Genomic DNA, 27,289 nt, shown 5'->3' with positions numbered 1-27,289 from the left:
ATATAATTATGACTTCTGAAAGGTAACATGTCAGTTTTACAGTTTAAGTTGACATTACAACACTTGTGCTCAAGGTGGTTTACTATTTAATGCATTTTTATTATTAATGATAATAATAATGATGAAAGAAAGAAAATGGGTTTCCTCGTATAAACGAAAATATTTTTCCTTGACTGGTTTACAAATCTTTACAATACGGCATTAAGATAAGAGACAAAATGCCCCTCATTTCAATTGAACCATATAAAGATTATAGTTATCTAGATTCTAAGCGGTCGGCAATACAGTTATCTTGTGCTTCCTGAACGAGGCAACACCGCTTTTCTGAAGGGGAGGAGAGAGAGAGAGAGAGAGAGAGAGAGAGACTTATTTCCCTCAAAGTTAACGCACCGCGCAGTTCTGTGAATGTCTCCTTCCTTTTAAAACCGCTGCTATTAGACATAAACGGGGCCAAAGGAAACTTTTATCTAAATTAATGGGATATACACATTTTGCCGTAAGAAGATTCGCTTTTCGCTGTACTAAAGACGATTAGAATATCGCAATGTCTCGAGTAGCGGATTTGTCGAAACTTCGCGAGGAGAGGATGAGAGAAATCAGTCAGAGGGTAAGTGCAACGACGCGAGAATTAGAACATAGGTTCAAATTATGTTCATAAGGGATTTTAGCGCTTATAGGGAGTATAATATTGACTATACTCAAATATTAGGTTTTGAGAATTATGTTGCAAGTCAGTTCTGTTATTTTCAATACAACTTTTTGTATTTTGATAATAGCTACATATTGTTTTAATACAAAAGCAGTGGAAGACTACTTTAGAAAAGCACTGAGTGTGTTTTGTGACCATAAAAATACATCAGCTATCAACATAGAGGTTGTATATAAATGTTGACAAGGAAATATGATGTCATCTTTGGTATGTTGCAAAGGCAGCACAGAAAGTTTAAGGCTGCTCAGATGCTGCATTTATATTTGCACAGAAGCCAAATAGCATCAGATCTACTTCTGAGAAGTTCAGGTGGGTTAGAGCAGGGTTAGACTTTAATACAGCTTTTATATGTTTACACACAATTTGAAGTCAGCAGAGCCTGCTCAGAGCAGCCTTTACTCTGCTGTATAGAGACACCTTGAGTAAGTGGTAGTATGTTTGCTTTTGGCACTGAATGTGCACCTTTTTTGTCCAATTATTAGCTTCAGTATGAGTTTGAGTTGTGTAGGTGTTACTGAGTGGGAATGTTGAACAACAGACTGTGTGTGCGCACATAGAGAAAATTTCAAGAGAAGGAGAGCCAAAAGAGAGGTTGCCATAGAAATAGCTCTCAGTTAAAGCATCAATTCCAGGTTCAGGTCCGAAGGCAAGATTTTTTAAACAGTGAGATGTGTTATTGCTCACACATAGACACACACAACATTTCACCACCTCTGCGTCTATTACATGGTGATGTCATAGGTCAAACTGATGTCTAACATCAATTTAAGCATTTTAAATGTAACCAAGAAGTGTGGCCCAAGGCCTAGTTTTCTATTCCTAGTATTTATTAATTGATATATTCCACCAGTCTTTGTAAATTTTTGGCCATTAACAGTGCCCACATAGCACATTAATAAGCAGTCTCTGGTGCTATTTGCGAAATCCAGTCCACCAGCAACCCAAGAACAGAGACATGTTGTCACACTATGTGGGGTAAGTTGTTACATGGAACCTGCTATTAAACAGCCTAAAAAAAAAAAAAAGAATTCATGAAATTGTAAAAATACAAAAATGCACATTGTCTTTCTAATTTAACCAAACCTTACAGTTGACTCTCTGTGACAACTAGCCCCAGTGTCCCAAGTATTTGTCGACATTGGCTTTCGAAAGAATCCATATCACTCAACTGCTACTGTCCTGTAGTGCAATTTGCTTTTGTGTAAAATTGTTTGCGAAGAATGTCAGTGTCAACTAATCAGTCATGGTTCCTCATAGGCCAGCTGTATCCAGGCCATCAGGCCACAGCAGGCTGAACTAAATCTGGAGCTGGGACTATTCGAACTAGAGCACCGACGTTAAGTCCTGCCAGTCTCAGCCCATTTCCTTGATGGGAGATGACACTAAACTTTAGACATGATCGCTGAACTCAAACAACAGTGTGCTCAGGGCACATAGCACTCATGCTTTTGTACCGAAAGTTTGATTTAATGTCAACTTTCAAGTGAACTATGACCACAGAGGTTGTTTTCTTTTTGAACACTCAAATTTCAGTAGGGTGACATTATTTTTTATAAATGCAGACTTGGAAATGTTAGCTGCTCCTAGTTTGTGCTTCTGTGGTTTTTAATATACAGAGTCATACCAAAAAAAGTGTCATTTTACCACATGGTTTGTTCTCCAACTTAGCATGAACTGTTGTGACTTCCCAAATCTGCAGAGATGATCGGACATACACGTACCAAACAATGCAGAAACATCCTGGAAGGGCTGATTTTTGGGCAAACTAGGTCAATTTAGATTTGGTAATTTGATAGCAATATACTGCAGGTTGTGGACTGCTACAGACACACACAATCATGTTTTTAATACATTTTCTGTTGCTTACTTCCAACACATGCCCGTGTTCCTATGGCAACCTTTACTCATGCATCGTGCAGATTAGAAAGAGGAAGTGCTCTCTCATTATTTCCTGCTTTGCATGTCAACAGAGAGGCCGATTTTCAGAAGAAGCGATCCCAAAACAGGGTCTGGTGTCCTCAGAGATGGAAAAAATATGAGACATCTTATCTTAAAAATTCAGTTTAAATTTCAAATTCATTTTTTTTAATCGTTTGTCTAGACGTTTAGCTGTCTCTTTCCCTCATTTTAACAAATTAACCAATCATAAAACGTACATAAAAGAGGAAGATGGTCAGCCTGGGCTGAGTCGAGCTTCTGTAATAATGCTGACTAGAATATTAACCAACACCAGCTGCTGGTCAAATCTTTTATGATCAAGAACATTGCAGAAGTACACATCTCCGAATGTTTGATTGAGATAAACTGAGTTTACAGAGCTGTACTGGTGATTGAGTGAAATGAATGCTTGGACTTATTAAATTTAGCTGATTTAAAGCTGCAGTGTGTTTTTGGAGCCACTGGAAAATGTTTTGATGACAACACGGATTGGCTGATGGTACCACAAGGACGTCTTAAACTAAACTCTAGCAAATATCCTGTCGGCATATGAGCAGTGACATCAAAAGCAGCAGAGAGGAACATATAAACTGGGAATATTTCATTATATTATGGAGGATCTTTTGCTAGTTGCTGCTTACAATGTAAAATGCCTCAGAAGGTTAGCTAAAAAAAACTTACTATGTTGAAATGAAATGAAAGTGAAATGACATGACATTCAGCCAAGTATGGTGACCCATACTCAGAATTCGTGCTCTGCATTTAACCCATCCAAAGTGCACACACACAGCAGTGAACACACACACCGTGAACACACACCCGGAGCAGTGGGGTACAGTATGTTGTACTGTTGGAACTATGTTGTACCAGTGTGCAAAAATGGCAGGGTGCAAACTAATATTGAAACAATTAAAAATCATTTTCGGTAATATAAATAAAGCTGATATAAAATATAAACATTAGATGGAAAAACGGAATTTAAAATTTTTATTTTGGTAACTGAAAATAAGCAAGTTTACACTGAAATAAGTTTAATTTGTAGTACTAGCATTACTTAAACTAAAATAAAAAGAAACTAAAGCTAAATAGAAATATTTAACGACTAATAAAAAATGACAAAACAACAAAATCACTGAAACTTAAACTAAAACTGAAATGAACTATATTATATATTATACTTGAAATATAGTTCAAAATGTTGATTAATACCTGCATCCCCTAATTGCCAACACACATCAGTTGGCCTATTAGCAGATTGTGTCCTCAAAGATTCAGAGGGTGAAAGAGAGGACAAACGCAGAAAAATAGAAATAAATTTATCAAACTAGGCATGTATGTAACAAAGACACACAAATAGATGAGAAATGAGAGTCATTGTTTGCTTAAACCACATGAGTGACTTTTTATAGTGGCTGATAGGGTTAATCTGTCTTTCCCTTAAACGCTGATTAGCAAAGGTTAGCTTTTCCAATGAAACCCACTTCACAGGCATGAACGTGCTGTATGTCTCCATGATGAAATCTTTTACGTGTCAATACAGGCCTTCTAGACATTCAATGTGGCCATTGTTGGAAGCATGAGTTCTTCCGAAACTGGTGTTGCAAGTTCTCTTTTGAATTGGTTGTTTCCCTGTTTGTGAACTCCGCTTGTACCAGTTCGGCAGATGAATCGGTTACACAATAGAAACTATGCTGCAATAGTGTCATCATTGTCTGTTTGTGTGAGTTTCAATTGTTCTTTGACCAGCTCAAAGTTTGTTTGTTTGTTTCGTACAATGATACTATGCCAATTTTACTCTGGTGGAGATATTTGGAATATATACATATATAATGATGCCAACCAATAATTATCATTTTCGCCAATTGTTATGGTTTTTGTGTTTCGATTAGAATAAAGAGAAGGAGCGCATGAGGGAGCGGGAGAGAGAAGCCAGAGATCGCGAGGCGCGCTACAGTAATGGCCACCTCTTCAACTCTCTCACCGTGTCTGGAACCACGCTCTGCTCGGCCTGCAACAAGAGCATCACCGCTAAGGAGGCCCTCAGCTGCCCGAGTGAGTCACACACGCACACACACACACACACATACACATACATCACACTCAAAACCCACAAAGTGCACCAGTAATCCTGTCTGCCAAGTTTATTTAAGCCAATAATGGATTGAAGTTGAGTAGTTGCTAGGCTTTTGCCAGTCTAGGGGGCATTTATACGACACCATTTTCAACTAAAAAAGGAAAATGTTTTTATACATTTTGGCTGTTCGTTTACACTTTTGCATTTTGGGGGTCTGAAAATACAAGCTTTTGAAAACAGTTTCAAAGTGCAAGAATTTAGTTGGGAACCAATAGCCTTGTGGGCAGTGTGCTGACATATAGCGCCATTGCGCTACGGGCATCCCGAGTATGATTCCCAGCTCACGGACCTTTCCCGATCCCGCCCCCTCTATGTCTCACATCACTTCCTGTCGTTACTCACCTATCAAAATAAAAGCAAACGCCAATAAATAAATGAAAACAAAGTGCGAGGTTTAAAAAAATAATACTATTATCATCTCTGTGTAAACTCGAAAATGTGAATTTGTGAATTTGGTGATGTCAGTGATGGCTATGTTGTCATTTGTATGCAAAACATTGCAAAAAAACGTTTTAATACAGTGGCTGTCATGTAAACATACCCTAAGTAGTCAGTATGATATCATGGTTTTTGTTATCTCTTCAACACAATTCTATGGGATTTTTTCTCTCATTTTATCACTAAAACACTTAAAAAAGTAATAGCTGGTGTTTGTTCATCGATGATGATAGAATGTTGTGGATGTTTGTTGCCATGTGTTTACTGTGGTGTTCTGGGCAGTTTTAGCATGTTCTTATGTGGTTGCTAGGGTGTTGAAATGTCTGGTAGTCTAAAAAGCTGATTCCGGAGTCTATATGTTATTCTATTTTCTTACCCTCATCTGATTTTTTTTCACTATTTTCATAGGTTACGTTCACACTGGAGGAAAATGTGTCCCAAATCCAATTTTTTTGCTCATACTGTATGTGATCATTTAGTGTGAACAGCACAAACAACATGGAACCAGGGCGAGTATTCTTAAAGATTCTAAGAATCCTCTCAGAGAGCTCCTAATTTAGCATAAAAATGTCTAACTAGGAGTCCTGAATCACTTAAAAGTGATTCAGGACCAATCTGAGAACAAATCTGAGGGAGGAAAAGATAAAAACCTTTATCTTAGTGAGGAGGTGGGGCTGACCCCATTGCTAGCTATGACACAGTCTTTTGAAGACTGTGATTGGTTGGTTGAAAGTGAAAGTGACGTGACATTCAGCCAAATATGGTGACCCATACTCAGAATTCGTGCTCTGCATTTAACCCATCCAAAGTGTACACACACAGCAGTGAACACACACCCGAAGCAGTGTGCAGCCATTTATGCTGCAGCTCCCAGGGAGCAGTTGGGGGTTCGATGCCTTGCTCAAGGGCACCTAAGTCATGGTATTGCCAGCCCGAGATTCGAACCCACAACCCTAGGGTTAGGAGTCAAACTCTCTAACCACTGGGACACAACTTCCCACGACTTGTCTAAGAAGGAAATAAAAGAGCACATTTAGGGTCTATTGTAAGCCTTTACTTTGAAATTACAGCTGTAATTTTTCCTGTTTTACCATACTCACATCATCACTGCTGCATAGATGTATTTTTACAGTTACCAAATATTTTAATGTATTTAATGTTAATATGTTAACTTCCATTTCCTGCGCTATGGCATTACTGCTCGGTGTCTGCGATGTTAGCTTGTCTCTAATAAGATTGGTCACAAACATCTTCTTTAATTTTAAAGATCTTTTCTTTAATTTTAAGAGGAAACACCCACATTTCTAAGGTAATGGGGGTAAATGTCGCATTAGTGGGGTCACATCAACCCACAAAATTGAAAAACAATCCACGGCAACTCTGGAAAAAGTAGCCCATTTCCGCAGGACAACTGTGGATTTGGCAACACTTCTGCAGCGTGCTGTCATATGGAAGAAAACACAGCGGACATAAAGTAAGCAATAATGTGCTTATTTATAGTGTGTTCTGCTGCAGAAGCCAGCCATATGTGCAGGTAATATGAAAAATAAAGACAAGGATGTGACGAAAGACAGCAGAGTTTTGGAAGTTTTATGATACAAGCCCTCGTGGTTTGCTTGTATAACACTTCCACTGATTACCTGTCTTGATAGTTTTGAGTATGTAAAATCTTTTAAGTTTCTCCCGTCAGTGTGGAATTATGCCGAATGTCGATCTAGAGTGACGTAAACGATGCATGAATTCCGACGTGATTTGTTCACACTGCGGTCGCATTGCAAAACATGATGTATCGGATTAGTACCACATATGGAAGTGACACAAATCAAAATGAAAATGAAAATATCAGAATCCATGTGGTTTGTGCTGTTCACACAGTTATGACAAAAACAAAAGATCTGAGTTATATATAAGCAAAACATCTGATTTGCCTGTAGTGTGAACGTAGCCTTAATTTCTGATTTGGGCCATATGTAGTACTATGACTGAACAGTCTGAACAGCCAAAAATATATTCATGCACCTTTTACTTCACTTTAGATTGACATTCGTCATGATTCCGCTCTTTTGAGATTCATTTAAAATATTTTACATACTGGTATTTCTTAGATCACTCATAAAGTTGAGGTTGTCAGTGTAGAGACCAGAGGGTTTTGAAGTGTATTACAAAGACCACTGTATATAAGGTAAACTTACTGGGTTGTTTCATAAATAATAATAAAGAAACGTAATCCTCTTTAAGACTATCTTATAAATACGTATTTAGAGTTGTGCTGAAGTTTAATACTTAAGATTATGGATCTGAACACACCCTTAATGATAAGTATGAGTGGTAGTAATTGTGATTGGACACTAACGATTATAATTATAATAGCATTACCATTCTTGATTAATGTTTGCTTACATCCTCTGTTGATGAAAACCCTGAGAATAAATGCTCCTGACGAAACCCTAGGAGGAGCTTGTTTGCGATCCTGCCAATCAATGCAGAGGCTATAAAAACAGCCGCTTACCTCACTCCTTCCGAAGATTTTTCCGGCTTTCTTCCCCCATCCCAACTCCCCCGCTCTCTTTCCATGATTGTCTCCAGGACTTCAAGCTTGAGACGAACATAAGCCTCTTTATTACTTACAAGCCACACCTGTCTGCCCATTGCCTCTTTCACATTACATCTATGTTGAAGGACTGAACTGCTTTCTTGAGTCTTATTATGTGCTGGAGAGTATGTGGAATCTTTTTAGTGGCTGGCCTACCACAGCATGCCAAGATAACACACATTACACATAACACACATTGAAGTTAGAAGTCTGGATAGTTTCTTCATGGCAGGCGTTTTCACACATTCCACTACATTCACTCACACACTGTAATGTGTGTGTGTGTGTGTGTGTGTGTGTGTGTGTGTGTGTGTGTGCATCATATATGCCTACATGATGTAATGAATGTAAATAACATTTTACAGACATTAATATCCATTCTTCTCATTCTTAATGGATACATTTGTGGCATAATGTTGATTAGACAATTTTCGGTTTTTATAAAGTCATGGTTCCAGCAAGGAATTTACAATAAGAGCAAACAGGATGACGCACTTCAAGGGATTAAAAGCAGTCAAGCGTTACATTAGCCTCAAAGTTGTCTAAATTGTTATGCTTGTGTTCAATTTTGAGTTTCAATTCAAAGTGGAGGAACTCATGGTTATTTGTCACATACTTCCAGTGTTTACATTTTCTCCTTTTCTACTTCTGTTTAAAGTTTCTTGACTTTTGTTGTCATGAAAGGGTTGAAGTATTGAATCAAACTTTGCACAGTCAAGGATAGTAGTGATTTATCACACTAGTATCATCTTAATATCTATAATGTTTAAGTCTTGTTGTTATACTATCCAAGAACTGTGTATTTTACTTATTTTATTCAGTTGTGTTTCACTGTAACTATAATTGTAGCTGCTTTTTAAAGCTTGAAGAATGAAATAAAATTATTCTGCTACAAATGTTGTCAATACAGCTTAACGTGCATTAAACCTGAACGATTCTTATCAGCACATTTACATATAAATGCTGGTAACTCTCACACCCTTTCCTGTTTTGTTGTGCTCATCTCTCATTTCTTGTTCTCTGTTTTACTATTGTTTTTAGCTTCTTCCTTATTTTGTCATCGTGGTCAGATTGCAAGACCAGACAGTACTAGCCGCTCACTGATGAGCTGCTCTGTGATCGACTGCTCTGGTCTGGGTATTGATTGCACTGAGAGCTTGTGTGGGTGTTGGAACATGTAGTTTGTGTGAACTGAACACCTTTGAGTGGGATCAGATTTACATTAGGTCTTAAAGTGAATTAGATAAATGTATAGGCTATGGATAAAGATGCTGTTTTATATAATGTGTCTAGATTAAAAGGTAAAAGGAATAAGGAAATAATTTAAATTTAGCTTAGTGGGTTGCCTGAATGACAAGCAGAGTAATTGTTTTAAGGGAGCACTGGATAAAGGGGCGGTTTCACCTTGATCAGATGCACATGTTAGTGGGCGTTTACATCAGAAATGTTATTGCGATCAAAAACAGCTGGACGAAGCGCAGCGGAATGGAACAGAACAGAACACAGGAGTCGCTGTGTGTTTTAATATATTTTTAGCTCGATACGCCCTCTTAAAAACAAAACTCTGCTCAACTGAGTCGCAGTGCAACTGCAAAAGACATCTGTGTGCATTCATAAGGCTGTAGCATTGGCATAAATTTTCTATTATGAACAGTCTGTTAGCTAAAGTGTATGTGTGTGTGTGAGAGAGAATATAAAATATATACATATACTTTATACACAAACACTAACATATAGACTGTCGTTCAAAGATTTGGGGTCAATAAAACTTTGAAAAAATTTAATTGATACTTTTATTCCACAAGGATTCATTCAATCAAGCCACAGTGACAGAGGTTTAGAATGTGACATATATTTTCTAAGTAAATGCAGGTCTTTCTATGCATCAGAAATCCTGAAACAAATGTATAACTGCTTCCACAAAAATATTAAGCAGAACATCTGTTTTCAACATTGGTGATTATAATAGGAATTGCTACTTTAGCACCAGATCGGCATATTAGAATGATTTCTGCGGATTATGTGTCATTAAAGTAGGGCTGCACAATTAATCAGATTTCTAATTGTGATTACAATTATGGATGACAAAATTACATAATCGTTCAAAGCGGCATTAATCGTTAAAAGTCCACTTATGTTATTCTGTATGCTTAAGATGCGTTTTTTCTTTCTACATGTTGTTATCTTAAGGGTTTTTACATTGTTTTAATTTTAGTTTTAGTATAACATTATAATACCTTTCACATTTTTACTACTGAAAAGCACTAAAAGTTTTTCAGTTAGAGTGTTTTAAGCTTGTTTACGTTCATATAAAAATACATCAGACAATCGTAATTAATAATCGCAATTATGCAATTTCGAGAGAATAATGGAGAATTATGATTTTTGTCATAATCGTGCAGCCTTACATTGAAGACTGGATTAATGGCTGCTAAAAATAAAGCTTTGTACCACAGGCAACAATTACATTTTAAAATATATTCAAATAAAAAACATTACTGCACACTGTTTTTACCATATTTTTAATAAAATGATTGCAGGCTTGATACGATTTTCTTAAAAATCTTACAGACCCCCAAATTCTGAATACAAAATTTTGCAAAAATGAACTAGCTTTAATTCTCCTTGAGAGAGCAATGAGATTTAATAAAGAGCAAACTGAGAGCTGCTTCTTAGATCTCGAATCTGTCTGTGTTCGGCTTTGCCAAGAAACCACTTTTTTTTTTTATTAAATGGACGTCTTAAAATGGACATTTCTACAGTAATTTATGTCTTTTTTAAATAAAATGTTCCTCTACAAAGCTTAATCTCTGAGATGCTCTGCTGCTCCTTGGGCGATTGTTTTGACTCATGTAGGTGTGTGTTGTGGGGCATTCGGGCTAGGGAAACCCCGCCGGAGCCCCCGTCCCTCTTCCTTCCCAGCCACCCTCAAAACAGGAAGCAAAGCCGCTCTGAAACAATAGGGGTTCAGAGACAAAAGCAATACGCTCTAACCAAAGAAAATGTTCAGTGACTAGAAGCATGCTGTAAAGAAGATCTAGAACAAGCATTTTAATGCAAACATGGACAGGGGTCAAGATGGAGAGAAAGAGGGGCAAAAACTGGGTATGGTACATCTGAGATTTCCTTGATTATGTGCTGTAATATTGAAGGGGAGGTTAGAATATGGATTAGAGGCATTTTTTTTTCCTTGCTGGAAAATCCCTTTGTAAGCTGCTTGCTTTGTTTGAAAACTCTGTGGTTGGTTTCTAGCTGCTTTAAGCTTATAGATAATCTTAGAAAGAGCTACTTATCAGTCTATCATAGTCAAGATTGTTTTTGGAACATAGTAGTAGGTCAACCAACTAATAACCAACTTGGACCAACCAGAAGTCAAATTGAAAGTTATGTGACTATGAAAAGATCACGATCATCCTTTATTACATTTGTGTGTCAATGTCAATGTCAATGTCACCTTTATTTATATAGCGCTTTAAACAAAATACATTGCGTCAAAGCAACTGAACAACATTCATTAGGAAAACAGTGTCAATAATGCAAAAATGATAGTTAAAGGCAGTTCATCATTGGATTCAGTTATGTCATCTCTGTTCAGTTAAATAGTGTCTGTGCATTTATTTGCAATCAAGTCAACGATATCGCTGTAGATGAAGTGTGTACAGGTGATTGTATGATGCTTACACTGTCTGATGACGAAATAAAATAACAGTGTTGTTTTTTTTTCAGCCTGTAACGTCACCATCCACAACCGCTGCAGGGATACACTACCAAACTGTGTCAAAATGAAACAAAAGGTGGGATATTAGTGCACACACTTGTCACGCGGTTTACTTGGATCATAGGTTTGCAGACACTGGCTTTGATTGATGATATGATGTTAAAGAAATGAATCAAAATGGGGTCAGTTTTCTTCAGATGGTTTATTAAAAAGATTTAGTCTAAATATGTCATAAATTTGATCTCTCTGTATGTGTGTCACAATAGCAACAGAAAATGGCGCTGATAAGGAACAACTCGGCCTATCAGAATGTGACTCTGAGGAATAGAGGTGAGGATGTGATGGAACCACTGCACTGTTTACATCTGGGTGTTTCAGGTGATGTGTGTCCTGTGACCGGTTGTGATTAGATATCACTGAGAAGATTAAGTGAATATGACTGACCACAGTTGAGCAATACCAGGTCTAAACATTCTTTGTTCTGCCTCTCTGAAGTCCAATCAAAGGATCGGCCAAATTCTGCCATCTACCCATCAGACAGTCTTCGCCAGTCACTTCTCGGCGCCCGTCGTGGGCGGTCTTCTCTCTTACTTTCCAAAAGCGTCTCCACCAATAACATTGCAGGGTGAGTGACAGAAATGACAGAGAGGTGCATAAAATGGGACTCTTATCTGTGGGCTTTACCATCACAACACAAGTTCCTAGTTTATAAATACTGTGTAAAAAAACAAAACAAAATGCTATTAAAAACACGTTAATCTTGTGTCATGAAATATCTACAGTATGTATAGAGCAAGACCATTCTCATCACTGTGTTTTTTTTTATCTTTTTTTCTGTGTGTGTGTGTGTGTGTGTGTGTGTGTGTGTCTGTGTGTTTGTGGCTGTTTTAGTTTAATGTAAGCAATTTTGTTTGAATATTAGTCAATATGTTCCCTTTATTTGAATTAATTTATTACATTTTTATTTTAAATTCACTATGTGTTTATTTGAATTCATTTATTACATTTTTATTTTAAATTCACTATGTGTATTTTTTGTTTCTGTGGTGATTATGATGGCTGCCTCTCATTTTGTTGTTTTGTGTTTTTTATTTTTTTGTCTTTTGCATGTGATTGCATGCATATGTATGCATCTTTTTGTATGCATGCACATGGTCCATGTGTGTGTGCATGTGCGTGTAGGACTCTGAATGATGACTCTCCTCTGGGGCTGCGCAGGATCTTGTCTCAATCCACAGACTCACTCAACTTCAGGAGCAGAACCATGTCCATGGAGTCACTCAATGATGAGGGTATGCAGCACAACTGTTTCCAACATTAATAATAAGAAATGTTATCAAACTGAAGTTATAATACAGAAATGGTTATTATTATTCTTTCTCCTGCTTTTAGGAGAGTGCTACTTCACCTCTCTGCTGGATGATCTGGAGTTTGAAGGTCGGGAATTTGAAGCAGATTCCTGGAGCATGGCGGTAGATTCCACCTACTTGCAAACCCACCGTAAAGATGTTATCAAGAGACAGGACGTCATCTACGGTTAGAAAAACACAGATCCAAGTCTAAAATCAAAGCACGTTTATGACTTTAAATGGGCCGTTGTCTCTGAAACCTGATAAAGATGCTGTTAATTGCTCTCATATAAACAGTAATGCCTGTCCAGACACTATTTATTTTTTAAAGAATGAAATTTAGGCATTGAGGGATATATGTCTGTAAACTTTTAATATCTTATATTAAAATATATTAAATGGCTTATATTAAAATTCCACCTTTACAAAAACTTTACATTTATGCATCAGAGTTTTAGATGACATAAAAAATCATCTAAATATAAAAATGAAAGAACTGATCATGCACAGTGTTTTGCTGGCTGAACAATCGACACCAAGGTACACAGATGGTAGTACAACAGATGGAATGAACTGTACTTCTGCGCCTCGCTACCTTGTTTTTATTGTCAAATTTAATAAGTTCATTTATTTGAGCTACATGTCCAACAAAGGCCTATTGAATGTTAACAACCTCTCCAATGTCATTTCAGAGCTGATCCAGACGGAGCTCCATCACGTTCGGACGCTGCGGATCATGGATGGTGTATTCAGGCGGGGGATGCTGGAGGAGGTGCAGCTGGAGCCGGGGGTCGTGCATGCTCTGTTCCCCTGCCTGGAGCGCCTGTTGATGCTTCACACGCACTTCCTCACACAGCTCCTCGCGCGCCGCACTCAAAGCCTGCAACCTGACAGCGCATACAATTTCACCATCAATCAGATCAGCGATTTGCTAATACAACAGGTAGGAATGTGATTGTTAGATTAGGTGGGCGCAACAGGGAATAAATGCATTTGGTTACATTAGACCTGCCTTAAGTGATTTTGGATGAATGTGTCTGTTTTAATTGCCAGTTTAAAATGTGTCATACAAATTAGAGCTTTCAATTAAATGCATTTAAATGAAACAAATTGGAATGGGTCGGTTTTTCAAACACTTTACTTTAAGCATATTTCATTGCAAATACATGGTTTTGAATGAGAAAAGCATAATGTCATGATGTAGAGGCACTGAAAAGTCAAAAAGAAAGAAAAAGTGACAAATGGAAATTGAAACGTCATTCTCGCCGAGTGTGTGAGGGTGGGAGGCTGAAAGCTTTCAGGTTTCAAGGAGCAAAATGTTCACAGTGCAGTCTCTTTGTGTGTACGTCAGTTCTCAGGTCAGTCTGCTGACGAGATGCTGAAGGTGTATTCTGAGTTCTGCAGTCGTCATATGAAGGCCGTCAAACTCTACAAAGAGCTGCTGGCCAGAGACAAGAGACTGCAACACTTTATACGGGTAAGAGAGACCGACGAGGGTGTTTGCCGTCGGGGTGTGTTTGGTGTTTGCATAACCGGGTCAGGTGTTGTCTTGTGTATTGCTAGTGGGAGGAAAGAGTGGTACTGAGTGATGAATGATGGTGGGCGGGTGCATTTATGGATTAAATGCCTGCAAACTTTCATAGATGTTTGAATCATCAGATTTCAAGGTATCATGATCATGTTTGGCTCTTGTGCATCATTTTAGTTGTAATAGCTTAGTATGGGGCTTTCATGATAACAAAACTAGTGACATGTCACGATTATTGATAATAAAGCAAAGCACATATGCTATTGAATGCACTCCTTTTATTTAAAAAGTTAAATATTTTCAGAGCAGTGGTGTTGAAGATATTGGTCAATGATTTCAGCATAAAAGGCTATTTTTTGTATATTCCTATATTATTTATATATTTAATAAATATTACTATATTAGTTATATATGTATTGTATATTACTAAAAAAGAAAAATGTTAGTAAAATTTTGTCTAAATTGTCTAAATAATTTTATCAATTAATAACATTATTCATTTTAATAGTATTTATTTATGTATTTTTACATTTGTTTTCTCACCATGTCAGCATCAAAGGCTATTTTCATGCCAAGATCAAAGAATTTTAAAACAAATGTGTACAATATTAAATATTGTCTAAATATAAAATAATCACAAATAAATGTAAATTTGCTTTAAAAGGTTTAAGTGAATTTAGGCATTACAACAAAAATGGAAACATTTGAAAAGTTTTCGGTTATACTTCATTTTAGGGTTTCCTTGTTACAGTGTAATTATACATTTAAGTACTGTGTAATATTAATTTACTACATGTACTACAATATCGTTAAAGTTTGGTTTAGGGTTACTTGTATGTAATTATGTATAATTTATTTTTAATATAATAGTAAGTACATTTAACGTGTAACAAGGACACTGTAAAATAAAGTGTTACCAAGTTTTCAAGTATTTTTACAAAACATGGTTATAGATATACAGATTTGTACTTAGAAATTAGTATTTTAGTCATAAAATATTTGCTTGGTTAGATTTAAGCTCACATAAATTAGTTCTAGCTCATTAGACATGACGTTATGGTATCTGTCTAAAATCAGTTTCCTGAGCAGGTGCCTGGCTGACCGTGCATAACAGCTGCTGTAGATTTTGGACATAACTTTAGACCGTGTGTAGAAATATAGCACACAGAGGCAGAAACAGTTAACAGTCCATTTATCATTGTCTTTGTCACTCTCAGAGGGCGAGTCGGGGCCCTCTACTGCGTCGTCACGGGTTCCAGGAGTGCATCCTATTGGTCACTCAGCGCATCACCAAATACCCCGTCCTGTTGCAACGTATCTATGATAACACCAAAGGTAAGACACAAGCATATACATGTCGCCAGTGTTAATGTAATAATGTTTTTATTTAATCAGCTTCTCACCTCCGGGCCTTCCTCCCATGGTCTATAATTTTTCAGTGTCCCTTTGAGAAAAAAATAAAATAAATAAATAAAAATTATATATATATAGTATATATATTATTATTATTATTATTATTTATTTTTATTTTCTTTGTGATTTAGCAGACACTTTTATCCAAAGCGACTTAAAAATGAGGACAATGGAAGCCATCAAAATCAACAAAAGAGCAATGATATGCAAATGCTATAACAAGTCTCAATTAGCTTAAAGGGATAGTTCACCCAAAAATTCTGTCATTAATTACTCACCCTTGTGTAGTTTGAAATCTTCGGAACACAATTTAAAATATTTTTGATGAAATCTGAGGGCTCTCTGACCCTGCCATAGACAGCAAGGTAACTACCACATTCAAGGTCCAGAAAAGTACCAAGATGATGTTTTCGTTGCGCAAAAAAGTATTCTCAAAGCTTCGTAACATTACAGATGAACCACTGATGTCACACAGACTACTTTGTTGATCTTCTTGGTACTTGTCTGGACTTGTCTGAATGTGGTAGTTACCTTGCTGTCTACGGGAGGGTCAGAGAGCCCTCAGATTTCATCAAAAGTACTTTAAATTGTGCTCCGAAGATGAACAAAGGTCTTACGGGTTCATAAAAAAAATATGTTTTATATCCACGTGTGATTAAAATGCCTCTGGTATGGACTTTTTAGACTGACTATTGAATGTAACCATGCAGACAATCCAGAGGAAGCTGCAGGTCTGTCTCAGGCACTGTCTTGTATACGGGAGCTGCTCTGTGGGGTGGACCAGCAGGTGTTGGAGCTTGAAAGGACACAGCGGCTGCAGGAGATCCGATCCAGGGTCGACCCGCGGGCCGAAGCCAAACTCCGCTCCGGAGCCCTGTTTAGACCGGCTGAACTGCACCGCAGACAGCTGATACACGAAGGCACGCTGCTCTGGAAAACGCCCAGCTCTCGCCTCAAAGGTAGTGAAGACTGTGGCTGTTTATGCGGAAGTGTGATGTGATCCGTGTCTGTGTGAGAGGGACAGAGACACGTGCTATTGTATTCGCTGACATGTAATGTGCTGTGGGTGTTTTAATGTTCAGAATTTCCCGTTTTCTTTGTGTTCTAGATGTTCAGGTTATGCTGATGACTGATATTCTAGTATTCTTGCAAGAAAAAGATCAACGGTTCATCTTTGCCAGTTTGGTAAGTTGCTTTGCAACTAAGTATTTAACTATTCCATGTAACTGTGATACTGTGAAGCGATTCGTTTGTGAAAATCTGTACAACACTCACTTTTCTTCTCATTCTCTCTGTAGGATAAATCTGCTGTGGTCTCACTGCAGAGTCTCTTGGTCCGAGACATAGCCAATCAGGAGCGAGGCTTGTTCCTGATCAGCAGTGAGTCCAGCCCACCTGAGATGTACGAGCTTTACGCTGCATCTAAAGATGACAGAAACACCTGGATACGGCTCATACAGCAAACCATCAGCAGGTACATGCATGCAAATACATCAGTCCACACAGCACTCAAAGCTGCCATTTGACTTTTTAGGCATCTCTGTTTTTGCAGTTGAATGGAAAATCCCATGAAAGCAAATTTCTGTATTGGTCCTTTGTATTTTCTTTTGAATCAGGACATTTCGAAGGGATATGTCAGTTCTGTGGGAAGCTTGACTTGCCAAAAGCCTTTGTTTACATTAAAGCTCAGCAAAAACAAACTTGACAGCACGAAGGGACTCCTTCCCAAATATATAGAAAAGATATAATTTATATTATCTTGAAAAAATATTAAGAGTGATATTACAGAGGCAATAATGTCAAATTCCATATTTATTTATTTATTATTAAGTACTAGTATTATTAAAATGTATAATTATAATAAATAAGTTATTAATAGTAGTTATTAATATTTTTTTCTTCATATTAATATTATTATTAATAATAATAATGATGTGCTATTAGATAATTTATATAATTATTAAAAATATATATATATATATATATTATTATCATTAGTTATTGTTAGTTATTAATAATTATAATTAATAAATATTATTATATTTTACTTCTTTTTTTTATTTTTTACTTAAATTCTTTTTGCTAATACCCTTTTGCTGGGAGTATAGATGACTGCAGTGTTAATTGACATCCACTAAAAGGCACTAAACTACCATTTCTTATGATCATTCTCCTTTACCTTCATTTTTTTGTCACACAGCTGTCCATCAAGAGAAGAATTCCCTCTTATAGAAACAGAGGACAAGGCCCTTCTGCGAAGACTCAAAGGTTTGCTTTAAACACAAACGCACTCACATTCACAAACACGTTTTCATTCAGATTGTTTTTCAAAAGATGAATCACTACAGTGTGTTGAGCACTAAAGGATTAAAAGAAGCATTTTAAAAAGATCAAAAGATCTTTCAGATCAGTTGGTTACCTATCACAAGATATTTTCTCAAAACAAACAAGCTAGCTAGTAAAAAAAAAACTAGTTGTCTTGACATATACAGATTTGTATGTGTTTTGACATTTTACTCAGAATTTGAAGGAGGAACAAAGCCACTTTCTTGAGTGTAAAGAAGCTGACGTTGGTGTTTTATTCAAACAAGCACTTTGTTCCTCCTGCTCTGTGTTTCAGCTGATATCCAGCAGAAGGACAGGGAGGTGTTAGAGCTGCTTCAGGAGCGGGTCACCCTGTTCTCTGACTTGGCGGAGGTCATGGGAGGTTATGAGGTCATGCTGCCATCCTGTTCCAGAAACCTGTTCAGAGCCGAGTCTCCTCAGGCGACTCACGGGGAACAGCTGCTCACACAGGCCATAACTGAGGGTAAGACAGATAGGATGTTACATTCACATATCAAGCACAACTATAAAATGTTCAAATATTCAAATAAAAGCTTTGATGATTCCGCATCTTAGCAATTGAATAAATAAATGACAGATTTCATTAGAGAAAACAGAAGCATGTTCAAATATATTTCAGACAGTATTTTTAGTTATATATGTTTAGTTCATAGAGATTAAAAATCTTAAATATCTTGGAAATATAAAAATATATATATTTCTAACATTTAAATTATGGTCTGAAAATGTTTCAGTTATCTGTATGAAAGCATTGAGGTTTTGGCATTGTAGCAATTAATAATGTTTAAAATATATAAAATATTGACCCATCCTCTGAATAAATGAATTAGTTGTTTTGTTTTTTATGTTTGTTTTTAGTTTGTGTTGATTAAATATCTTAAAATTAATGTACAATATATAAATAAAATAATAACAAAAAATTAAGATAATAAAATATAATAAAATTCATACTTGCTGCCAGAACATCTCTGTCTCTTTATATTAAAAAAAAAAAAAAAAGTTCCATATTCTTTTTTTCTTTTCTTTTTTTTCTTTTTTTTGGGAAGTTTAGAGACCATTTTAGCTAAATCTTCAATGATATCTTGTAAAATGTCATGATGTACTTTTTCTCATTCTCTGCAGTGGACAGATTGACAGAGCTGCTATTAGGATCCAATTTTGAGGTTCCTCTGCCCTGCAGTTCCAACGGCCATCACAACCACGCTGGAGCGCTAGTAATCAGTAGGTGTCAAATACAAAACACACGCTATGGAAATGAGTGTGCTTTTAGTGTGTCTGATTGGCCAAATATACCTTTTAATCTGACCACTGTGCTTCCTCCATTCTTCCAGATGGACAAGAGGTATTAGTCAATGGCTCTCAGGAGAACCAAGCTGCTCAGGTACACTAAACTAATGTTGTTTTGTAAGAAAACATGCTTATATATTTATGTTAGTGAGTTGTTTATTACACTTCCTGACATCCAGCATTGCCTGTTTCTTAAAATTTAATGATTCACATAGTAACATAGTTATTTCACATCACATAACAGCACATAGTAAGATGGTTCCATGCTATTGCTGAGTTTTTATGTAATGCTGAACAAAAAAATTATTCATTTTCCGAGCCCATCTGAAACTCACAGGTTTCCATAGCAACCTGTATCTACCAAAAACTCTCCATCACGACTCGCCACTGGTGCTTGAAAGCTGCGCTTCATCTCCCTTCTCACCGACACATAGCAAGACAGTGCTTTTCAACTTGTGCTGACAAATGAAAGCTTTTTGAATTAATTTGCTGGTTTAGAATTTTGATTGTGTGAATAATGCAAAAACGTCCCTATTCTCTACAGGATGGAAATGGGAATCAAATGGAGGACAAGACACCAAGTGAGGTACTGACATTTAGGCATAACGTGTGCGGTGTAGGGATATGCCGAGTGTATATCAGCGAATACATATGGGCTGATAATGATGACTGATTATTTAACATTTTGCATTAGAATTCTTTAAACTGACTAGAGTGACTGGCATATTAATAAAAACAAAGCACACTCACACACACAATAGCTTGCGATTAAAAGCTTATATATGGAATATGGATTTTGCAATACATAAAGACAATGTGGAAAAACTTGTAAACTTTTGCTGTTAGTTTACTGACAAAATAGAAGTTCAAAAGTTTGGGATCAGTAACTTTATTATTATTATTATCAGATTAATACTTTCATTCAGCAAGGATGCATTAAGTAAAGACATTTGTAATGTTACAAAAGCTTTTTATTGCAAATAAATGCTGTTCAATCAGGACCACTTCCGTCAAGTATATTTATGACAATTATAATTGCATACAGTTAGTTTTGGTGGTATGGTTATGTTCTGGGCAACACTCAACACGCCTGTCCATGCAGCCATGCTTGGACAGAGCGGGGAGAGCAGCAAGACAAACCCCCCTGGGGTACAGAACAGAACCATTATAAGCATACATAATTACAATTCACAATTGTGATAGAGGCTGCTTCCAATGAAGAGACTGTAAAGAAAGAACAAAGATCGGATTACAGGTTCAGTTGGTGGAGCTGGGGTTGGAGGAGGGAGTTAATTGCAAGCAGCGATGCGATGGAAGAGACACTGAAGAATGGGAGTTTAAATAGACCGCAGGTGATAGGTGTCAAGACTGGATTGGTACACGTCAGTAACAGCTGACTGTCAGCTGATGCAAGCGTGACTAACGTGGCCTGACTGAACTAACGCGATGCTCGATTTCTTTTAAACATCTATCATGAATATAAAAAAAATATTAAACAGTGCTGCACAACTATTTTCAACACTGTTATTATTAATAATAAATGTTTATTGAGCAACAAATCAAAGTATTAGAATGATTTCTAATTTCTGACACTGAAGACTGGAGTAACGGCTGCTAAAATAATACATAAAAATAGACAACAGTTATTTTAAATTATAAACCAATAGCAAAGCATTGTCCATAACACAAGATTAGGTGAAATGATCGGCTGTGATTTTTCAATTTTACCATTTATATGCAAAATAATAAAAAATATTGCCCTCCAACACTCTGTGCATCACTAGCCTCCTATAAATATTACAAGGACACCCAAATTTCCAGGCTTATATGGACTAGTGTGTGTATTTTTTATTTGTATTAATATGCGTCAAAATGTATCTTGTGTTTCAGGAGGTGTCACAGAGGCTGGTGAATCTCAGTGCTCAGTTACACGCTCTGCAGGTATGTGTGCATTCCAAAATACATTTGTCAGATATTCTTCTAAGCACTGACATCCAAACGGGATCCGAAATGAATTGTCAGTGAGGCTAAAAACTCATCCTCTCCTAGGGTGTGGTGATACGACAGGACTCCATCTTAGAGCTCTGCCTACGAGAGAGCTCCGTCTCCCCGGCCACCGCAGGGGTTCGTACGGTGCGCTCCCTGTCCCGGGATGGAGCGAGTGACGTTGGCTCTCTGGGAGACCTGGCCCTGCTTCAACGGCAGCACAGTCTGCTGCAGGAGGAGCTGGGACGCCTCAGGGGAGCCGAGGGTAGACTCAGGGACAGCGAGAGAGCCAGAGCCCAGCTGGAGAAACAGCTCAGGGATCTTAAGACCAATAGCGCTGCTCTAGGGGATGGAGCTGGAAGTGCAGGCTCTAAGGTGAGTTCATTTTATAGTATTTAGTAAGCTTTAAGGCTAAATCAGAATTGGAATTCATTTTTGCACCCAGAAGCAAAGATTGTCAAACACCACAAGGCGCATACTTTAGGTATGCAAGAGCTACAATGTTGTAGCTCCCAAATCTCATTCGCTTCTGATTTCCTCTTTTCAAGGCCCCATCAACTCGCAGAGAGAGCGATACCGACCCTAATACTGACACCCCATTGGCTAGCCAGGAATTGATGGACCAATCAGATGGCCTGCAGGAATGCAGCGATGTGGAAGTGGATGTGATATCTGATGATGATGATGATGACAATGATGACGACGAGGTGGATTCGAGGGTGTCTCCCCGTTCAGAAAGTCCCAGAGGTCTGTAAAATGACACATATACAAAGATATAATATATAAATAAATAAATAAATAATTTATTTCTAACAGATATAATATAAAATGATAATACATTACAAAAAAAATGCATATATACATATATAAGTATTATGTATGTATTCATAATAAAGTAATATAAAATATTATATAATAATATGAATAAATGTACAATATATGTATAATATATTTATAATTGATATAATATATAACAAATATATATGCATATATACAGATAAATATTATGTATCCGTAAGTAAATAATATATAATAATATTAATTTATATATATATATGTATATATAATTATATTAATATACATACATATTTTATATATTTTTATACAATTATATATATTTCAAATAATATGTATTTATATATATAGATAGATAGATAGAATAAATAGAATAATTATTAATGTAAATATTATATATATTATTATATGGTTACATATCAAATAAATCAGTAAATAGTTATACATAAAAAATGTAAATGATTATATGAGGGGGAAGAAAAGATACAAAAGGTTAGCACAATGTAGGAAACTGGTTGGCAGGGAGTTTGTTGCTTTGATTTTGTTCCTTTTTTATATGAAATGATTAAATATTTATCAGACAGTCTGCGTAGATGTGCTTCACCTAGAATGCTGTCAACTTTGGCCCTTTGTAACACACAGCAACCTACACACGATTATGCAACCAATGTGCACAACACACATACACATTGAATTTATCACATTAAACCTTGCACACTCACCCACACACACACAACTGTCAAACACACACTAAACTCTGTCAGACAGGAGAACCTCCTTACACATCAATTTTCAGTTTAGTCTGTTATTTGTAGGCATGCGTGTTATAGGTGGATAATGGCAATAAATGCGGGTCGAGCATCTCAGTAAATGCTCTCAGAGCTTTAGTGTCATTCACAGAACACATTCCTTTTCTAAATACACTTAAACACACAGAAGGCTTGACTTTTAAAGTCCTTTGAGATAGTTGATGTGAAAGGGTTTCTCAAACAGTATTGTTTTTTTAATACAATAATTTAAACGTTTATTCATCAAGGATTCATTAAATTGTTCAAAAGTGATAGTAAAGACATTTATATTAAATTACATTATGATTTTGATTTCAAATCAATTCTGTTTTGATTGCTGTCTTCATTAAAGAACCCTGAAATGATCAGTTTTCACACATATATTTAGCAGCATCTGTTTTTAGCATTAATAATAAAAAAAGGAATGTCTCTTGAGCAGCAAATGAGCTTATTAGAATCATTTCTGAGAGATCATGTGACACTGAAGACTGGAGTAATGCCATCTGAAAATTCAGCTTTGTCATCACAGGAATAAATGACATTTTAAAATGTATTTAAATAGAATTGTAAAAATATACGTTTTCATTTGATCATTTTTTAATGATTGCGTGTGCATAATAGTTCTTTCTCTTCATCTTCGACAGATCTGCAGGACATTCCTGAAGAGAGTGAATCCTCCTCAGACCCTCGGGACCGTGAGGCCTCACACTGCTAATGTTTTTTCAATCCTCAACCCAAGACTGGCCCGTTGTCTGATGGAACTATAGACTATAGACTCCATGAGCAGTCTTGTGTAGTTCATGAATATTCATTTCATTTTATACATACAGTATTTAGTTGTATCCAGTAATTTTGCTTACAGCTTCTGTGTGGCCGTTTATGACATGTTAATATTCAACACGTCTTCTCCTTGGAATCCAATCATATGGCTTTTGACATCCATGGAACAATAAGGAAATGCCAAAGCATCGTGATGGAGATGGAGTCCGGCAAATCATGGGACTTTGCACTTGATAGCGGCATGAAACAGCCTTGGGAGTCTTTGAGAAGCAACATTCTTTAAGAATCTTAAAATCAACCAAATCAACCAAACATAACTGATCCAGCTCAAGGGTACCGGCAGAAACCAGTCAAACTGATGAAAGTGACGTGACATTCAGCCAAGTATGGTGACCCCTACTCAGAATTTGTGCTCTGCATTTAACACATCCGAAGTGCACCCACAGAGCAGTGAACACACACACACTGTGAACACACACCCGGAGCAGTGGGCAGCCATTTATGCTGCGGCGCCCAGGGAGCAGCTGGGGGTTCAGTGCCTTGCTCAAGGGCACCTAAGTCGTGGTATTGAGGGTGGAGAGAGAACTGTACATGCACTCCCCCCACCTACAATTCCTGCCGGCCCGGGACTCGAACTCACAACCTTTCGATTGCAAGTCCGACTCTAACCATCAGGCCACGACTTCCCATGTACTGTATGTGAAAAGTCATCACAATGCTTTGTACCAATTCTACACATGCTGGAGCACGCAAAACCAGAATAGAGCTTGTTTTTTTTTCTTGTTTTTTTTTTTGTGAAACTTGTCTGTGAGCGGTCATTGTATAAAAAAAAAAGACATTCTTTCTTGCGCTTTATTTTACGTTTATTTATTTTCCTTTATTTTAAATGGAAAGTTAAATTGTCTTTCGAGCATATCGAAGCAGTTAGAAAGAAGCCATAACTTGAAATATACCAACATAATAGACTGGGAGCATAACTACTGGCTATAGAGCAGGAAAAAACTATTTTCAGAGACTTGAGGGATTTTTTATGAAGGAATTATATTGCAGGAAATATATTTCAATCTATAGCAGAGAACTTAATAAACCCAGGAAGGTTATTATGATTGAGTATTAGGATATTATAAATGGTTCCTCAGCCCACAGTGTGTGTTAACGGGGAATATTTTGTAAATATTAGATTTATTGACTAAAATAGATCGGATCACCAAAATCTGCCAGTAACACCGACAACATCTGATGTGTCTTACTACAGTTTTGCTTATGTTTCAATTTTAAGAATGTTTTTTGCAGTTACTTGACTGTGTGCCAAAATTTGCTTGGCTGAATATCGCTGAGATGTATTATGCTTTTATTTTAGTCAGTTCAACATTTCAGGAAGCAATGATTTAGAAATGATTCTAGGATGATGTTCTTCATGTTTGAAGTAACTATAAGAAACATAGGATTTACCGAAGTCAGACATCAAAATGTTTGTATGGAAAATAAATGACAGAAACATTGTTGAAGTGTTCATACAGTGTTTCAGATTTACGGAAGTGGATATAGAATACTGTTGAAGAAATTAAAAGCGTTGATATACAACATCTTCGGGATTGGTTTGTTCTCTTTCATTTGTGTGCGAGTAAATCAAAGTTAAAAGTGGGATCAAATTAGTAATATCGAAGGAACCATTGAGCTAAAAATTAAAACTGTCATCATTTACTCAACCTTAAGTTCCAAATCTGTAGAAACACAAATGAAGATTTCTTTAACCAAATAGTTGCTGGTAGCCATTGACTTCCACAGTATTTTTTTAATAAATGTCTTTGTTCTTACATTCAAACGAATGTACATTTACATTCAAACGAATGTTCAAACTAATTCATTTCAATTCGACGCCAACATGCCAAAATATAAACGATGATTTGCCATGACCCATGAGAGAGTGTTTGTATTAAATCTTTAGGATCAGCTGTGGGCAGGGTTTATGCTGCAATTGACCAATCAGAATTCAGCATTCCAAAGATCTCAGACATTTCCACAGCTACAGTACACACAAACAGATTTGTGTGTGATTTCTATCCTTATTTTAATAATAAAACATGTACATTTAATGTGTGCATTTACATATCCATCTGAATCCAGATCTTTGTCTCTGGCTAGCAGCTAAAACAATGTCAGCCAAGAGACGAGTATTATTAGGTTGGTGGCACAGGCAGCATAGCTGGCATTCAGACACACACACACACACACACACACACACATATACTAACCTCATCCATCACTTCACTGTCCTAAACTAAAAGAGTGTGTTGAATGAACGAGTAAATCGATCAAACAAATCAGAGCACTTAAAAAAGAGTGATACTAGCTGTGTATTACTGTGCAACAATTGCCTTCCCTCACCTTGTAGTGAACTGCCTGCACCGGAGGAATTGCGTGGTACTTTATTTATCATAGATTTATAAAGCACTCACTTATGTAAACTTTCAAAATATAGCTTCTTCCTTTCTGAATACATTAAGCAAATCTAAATACAACCAAACTAAATCTGTTTTATTTGTTCTTGAACAATGAGTTGCAACCTTATTCCCTTCCCCCCGGCTGAAAATAGTCTGCTTGTCCAGAACCTGACACCATCATTGTCCCTTTACATCAGCAAGAGCTTAATGGAACTTATAGTTAAAGATGCAAATGAATGACTTTTACTATTAGAAAAATTTGCTTTCATATTCAAATTCAAATATTGTTAATCTAATGCAGATGAATGAATGATGTGAAAATCTGTTCTAGATTTAATGTAACCTATTTTACACCATAGTCAAAAATATAGATTTTTTTTCTGCATTTACATTTTAATAAAAAACCTTATACTTACCGTTGACTACTAAAATAAGCATTTTGCTCTATGAATAACTATATAGAAAGATAAGTCATCTAGATGGCAGTGTGTTTGGGACTGTTGCATTCCAAAGGCAATTTCACCACATCAAGTGTGATTCCCCAAAGCCTTGTTATACGTGGTCAGGCAAGTTAATGATAGAACTGTGTCTGACATTAGAAAAAAAGCTGTCATTGTGGCGACTGACGAGCCATAAAAGGAACAGGGCAGCTGCGGATGCGAGTAATGTAACACACACACACCTGTGCCTGTCACAAACATAGTGGCTTTGTCTTATTATAGCCGAACCACAGCTCTGTCCACTGACGTCCATTCTTGTCTTTGTTGTGTCATATCTTCCAGTTCATTCTTTCAGAATGGAATGATCTTTAAGAAGAGAAGGATGAAAAAAATAGGTGTACAAGAAAAAAACAAATATGTAAGTGAAAGCTTTCTGGAGTGAATTTATAGTTTGCTGACAACATATAGTTAATTATGATAAGGTCCTGAGAAGCAACATCACATCACTACATCATCGCCACATCAGACCCCAAACATGACTGTATTAGGTGTGCTATAATGGGTAGTGGGCGGGGTTTATTCGAAACCGGGCGTGGCCTGATG

The 27,289-nt window shown here is 36.7% G+C and overlaps 1 protein-coding gene across 2 annotated transcripts; it reads left to right on the top strand.

The window, feature by feature from the left end:
* Window positions 1–367: 367 nt before the first annotated feature.
* arhgef1a (Rho guanine nucleotide exchange factor (GEF) 1a) lies at window positions 368–24,142 on the top strand. Of its 2 annotated transcripts, XM_059556032.1 has the most exons (22): window positions 368–607; window positions 4,537–4,699; window positions 11,539–11,606; window positions 11,797–11,860; window positions 12,026–12,155; window positions 12,713–12,822; window positions 12,923–13,066; window positions 13,572–13,822; window positions 14,231–14,356; window positions 15,625–15,742; window positions 16,531–16,779; window positions 16,929–17,005; window positions 17,119–17,294; window positions 18,021–18,088; window positions 18,441–18,629; window positions 19,289–19,387; window positions 19,498–19,547; window positions 19,998–20,039; window positions 21,344–21,394; window positions 21,503–21,814; window positions 21,988–22,186; window positions 23,667–24,142. In XM_059556032.1, the coding sequence occupies exons 1-22, from the start codon at window positions 545–547 to the stop codon at window positions 23,735–23,737; spliced, it is 2,820 nt and encodes a 939-aa protein (XP_059412015.1). In that variant the 5' UTR covers window positions 368–544; the 3' UTR covers window positions 23,738–24,142. The 2 variants fall into 2 exon arrangements, with proteins under 2 accessions (XP_059412015.1, XP_059412016.1); XM_059556033.1 differs by lacking the exons at window positions 368–607; window positions 4,537–4,699 and adding an exon at window positions 10,782–10,917.
* Window positions 24,143–27,289: the final 3,147 nt, after the last annotated feature.

Source organism: Carassius carassius, chromosome 8 (genome assembly GCF_963082965.1).
Source record: "Carassius carassius chromosome 8, fCarCar2.1, whole genome shotgun sequence".
Taxonomy (NCBI): Eukaryota; Metazoa; Chordata; class Actinopteri; order Cypriniformes; family Cyprinidae; genus Carassius; species Carassius carassius.
This window is presented reverse-complemented; position numbering and strand designations above follow the sequence as displayed.